Here is a 4,276-nt window from a genome sequence, read left to right as displayed (position 1 = left end):
TATTATTATTATTATTTTCAACGGTTATCGCTAATTGTTAACCCGATACGTCAGGTGTGGGTTCCTGTGGTCATCCCATGAAGTTTGGGAATGTTACGACTCTCCAGTCGGTGCCACTTGTATGAAAAGCTTGGGCGCACAAAACTTGGCGCAGAAGTGTTGTTGAAAACACGCAATGATATGCGAGGGTTTGGGAAGGACAGTAATTTTATTGTTCGATTTCTCGCGCGCAGGCGACCGATTGATTTCTTAGCGTTGGAGGTGGATGGCCGTTTAGCACGGGAATTGCATCCCTCTTTTCGTATTGTAAAAAATGCATGTACTCTTTTACTTATGGGACCCGTTTTTGTAATGCTCGTCAGTGGCATGATGTCACCTACTTATTATCTTTTAGTTTCTACCAATATAATGACGGTGGATCGTTACAATGGTTTATGGGAATTTTCGCACTGGGCGGTGGTATTGTGTGGGCAGTTGTTTGTGTTTATTTTCCTTTACGACCTTTCGGTGTATGTTCGTTATCCATTTTTTGCCTATATTTTAGTGCCCATGTACCGGCGTTTGGGTCTGCAGCGTCATCAGAATGTTACGGTTCCATTGGATGAGGTAAGGCGACGGGCACGCGCAAAACCGTTAGGCGCTCCATTGAGTACTGTAGGAAAGAAACTTAAGAATAAACGAACAGGAACACGCGGTTCCTGATTAACCTTTTTTTTTGTTATTTTTTTAATCATCACTATTAATATCATCATAATTATTAATATACATATATATTTTTTCTCTTCTGCCTGAGGGCTACATCATGTGTTTTGCGTAAAAGTAAGATTCCCCTTAACCTGTTGTTGGAAATCTGTCTCCATTGCGAATGCTGGCCTTTGCTAGTGCTATTATTATTATTATGTTGTTGTTGTTGTTGTTGCTGTTGTTCCAACTTACTCATTTTCCCATGTCACTGATCTCTTTGCTATTTATCCGGTTGCTACTGTCGTATGAACTGCCGACAGTTTACAGCAATAAAGGGGTTTATAAAGCACCACCAAAGGGAGGAGCCGGGAACAGGAAAAAGAAAAGGAAAAAAGAAAGTGCGTTTGCGTGTGGTGCATTCCATTATAAAAGTTGATCAGATAATTTGGTGAGTTGCGCCTAATCGTACGGACGATAGGGACTTGCGACTACACCTTTTTTTTTAAAAAAAAAGAAAGAAGTGATAGCGGTGGTGGGAAAATCATTAGTAAATTACGGGAAGGGAATAGGCGTTACAAGATAGGTCCTAAAAAGGAGAAAGACATTGCGTTGTGAGGGGAGCGCGAGCTCCAACTTGAATTTGAAATAGCGGAAACAAAAATTGAACCTTGCGATGAACTTCGCCGTACCTCCAGAATATTTAGCTTCTTACGTGAATGCGCAGGCCGTGGTACCAAAAACCGCGCCACCGGCTAATCTTCAGCATCGATTTGAGGACCCGCACCAAATGCAAAACTGGGGTCCCCAAGGTGTTGCACCAGTTACCACTGATGCGCACACAACATACGGAACTCATGCTGATCAGCCACAAGAATATCTCCCGCAGCAGTACCAACAGGGTGGGCAACCAATAACAGCGCAAAACTCAAACAAACTCTACAAGGCGTCAGCACCTCCCCACTCACCACAACCGCAGCAATATTTGCCAACCGCACCTTCTCCCCAGCAATCAGACACGGTGATTTGTTGGGATGTTCAACTTGCAAAGTTGCATGAGAAGAGCACATTTCTTGATCACCCCACAATTCCGCGGTTTCTTCACTCATATGTGGATCAGGATATGTCACGGTTACCTCCATCGCTGCAGTACATCGCTCCCGCAAATCGTACGACCATGCGGCCAACTGCTCAAGTGCTTCCAAATACATCGAAGCTGGCAGACACGTTGCAGCTGCCGCTAGGAATTATTTTTCAACCCTTTGCGGATACCCGACCAGCTGAAGTAGATTTTTCACAACTAGGTGGGCGCCTTATACGTTGTTGCAGGTGCATTGCATATATAAACCCTTTCACAACGTTCTGTGAAGGAGGGCGGCGGTGGCAGTGCATGTTATGCCGGCACATGAATGAGACACCGAACGAATACTTTTGCCAACTGGATCAACAAACAGGGTTGAGGTTAGATTTGCTTCAGCGCCCCGAGTTGACACATTGTTCAGTAGACATCTACCCATCACGGGAGTTTTTGCGAAATCCCCCTCAACGGCCGGCATTTATTCTTTTGTTGGACTGCACGTATCATGCAATAGCTTCAGGGAATCTGCGGGCCATTTGTGAGGGCGTTCTTGCAGCGCTTGACACTATGAAAGACGAGGACGCCATTTATATGGGTGTTATTGGCTTTTCATCTACGGTGTACTTTTTCAACATGGCCTCGACATTACAGTCCCCTCGGGTTATTGTGGCACCCGACATTGTGCGGGATGATTGCAAGGTGGAAGACAACTTCAAAGTAGAACCCATTGAATTACCCAGCAGCGTTAATGAACTGTTGGTTAATGTGAAGGATTCCTACCCGCTGCTGAAGGAGCTTTTTGAGAAACTTCCAGAGATGTGCAGCGATACGAAAGATGTGGGTTGCGCATTTGGTCCTGCTTTTGCTGCGGCACTCTCCATGCTTGGAAACAGTGGAGGTAAGATACTGGCGAGTATTGACACCATGCCGTCTATTGGCAGTGGAAAACTAAGCCCACGATTTAACATTTCAAAACTCTCTAACCAACCAAAGGAGTATACTGTGTTGACGGAGGCAAACGAATGGTACAAACATCGGGCTTTGGCGTGCTCGAATAGTAATATATCCGTTGACATATTCGCTGGTTCCGCACAGGATTTGGATCTGGCGACAATTGCTCCTCTTGCTCGCCTCACCTCAGGAAAAATATACCGTTGTACCCCAGTTACTTTGAACGGCATCTCACGTCAGGTGCACCGTGTGTTGACGCGGTACACCGCCTTTGAGGCTCTTCTACGCGTGCGCACGTCAAAGGGCCTAACTGTACCGAATTTCTATGGACATTGCCACGTGCGGGAACCCGATCTTCTTGCTCTTCCCATAGGTGATGAAGATTCTTCTTACACAGTGGAGCTAAAACCTACCCATGACCTCAAGGGAAACTATGCTTATGTTCAAATTGCTGTTGTTCACACCAATCGTTCTCGAGAGAGGCGTATTCGTGTGCATACATTTCAACTGGCTATATCGGGATCTATTGGTCAGGTAGTGAACTCCGCGGACTCTCTCGCAGTTGCGTCTTTCCTCAGCAAGATGGCTATTGACAGTGCCATAAAGAATCCATTCCAAAAGGTTCAGCAGCGGATAATGGAGCGCTTACTGACTACCATACGTGCAGTGAAAACTCATAACGAATCTCATGGTCAACGTGGTGGGTATTTTATGATGCCAGATTCACTTCGTTTCGTCCCTCAGTTGTTGCATGGTTTCTTTAGGAGTGCAGCGATTGGGTTCTCGACTTCGACGCCTATTCTCCCAGACGAGCGTATGGCTGCCATCTCCCAAGTGGTTTGTACGGCACCGCAAGGTATCGTTCCTTTTTTCATTGGATGGACATTTGAGGTGTATTCTCCATATGTACCGCCTGAGGAACTGCCGCAACCAATTTTTTCCTCGCAATCTTTTTTTAAACCAGATGGTGTTTATTTACTGCATATCGGAACCGCACTCGTCCTCTGGTACGGGCGAACCACTGATCCTGCCGTTCTCAACGTATTAGGTTTACCGTCCAACAGCGGAGAAACGCAGGCACCGAAGGGACCGCCGCAGTCACAAGGAAGGGAACCGCGATATTTAATCACGGATGAACAACTGATTGAAATCCGCAGACGTTTAGATGAATTGTTGTGGAAGTTGAGTGATATCACACGCTGTGGATTTACTGTCTCTCTTGAAATATGCCAGCAGGGCAGCAAAACAATTGAGCCGGTGCTCACCCGCATGATGATGGAAGATGAAGTGCGGTCATTGCCAAACTACGCATCTTTTCTGCGGGACGTATGGCAGAGGTCTTCACTGATCGCTAAGTGAGTACAGTTCATAAAAGATGAGGGGGGGGGAAAGCTTCATTCCCGAAACGCACGTATTATATGCTTAGGATTAGTTGAGGATGGACACACGCATATTCATATATCTTTGCGCATTAACACTTATGTGTTAATGCGCAGTGGCGAGGAGGGAAATGTGGGATTCAGTGCAAGAGTGCATACGGTAAGCGGCAAAGTGATGATATCAACT

General features: G+C 45.9%; 2 protein-coding genes across 2 annotated transcripts; both read left to right on the top strand.

The window, feature by feature from the left end:
- Positions 1-90: 90 nt before the first annotated feature.
- Positions 91-702, top strand: TEOVI_000564800 (uncharacterized protein; the record flags this gene model as incomplete). Its single annotated transcript, XM_067223022.1, has 1 exon — positions 91-702. One exon carries the CDS (start codon positions 91-93, stop codon positions 700-702), a length of 612 nt encoding a protein of 203 aa, XP_067079123.1.
- A 655-nt stretch (positions 703-1,357) lies between these two features.
- Positions 1,358-4,069, top strand: TEOVI_000564700 (protein transport protein Sec24; the record flags this gene model as incomplete). Its single annotated transcript, XM_067223021.1, has 1 exon — positions 1,358-4,069. One exon carries the CDS (start codon positions 1,358-1,360, stop codon positions 4,067-4,069), a length of 2,712 nt encoding a protein of 903 aa, XP_067079122.1.
- Positions 4,070-4,276: the final 207 nt, after the last annotated feature.

Source organism: Trypanosoma equiperdum, assembly GCF_001457755.1.
Source record: "Trypanosoma equiperdum strain OVI genome assembly, contig: ctg_1739, whole genome shotgun sequence".
Taxonomy (NCBI): Eukaryota; Euglenozoa; class Kinetoplastea; order Trypanosomatida; family Trypanosomatidae; genus Trypanosoma; species Trypanosoma equiperdum.
This window is presented reverse-complemented; position numbering and strand designations above follow the sequence as displayed.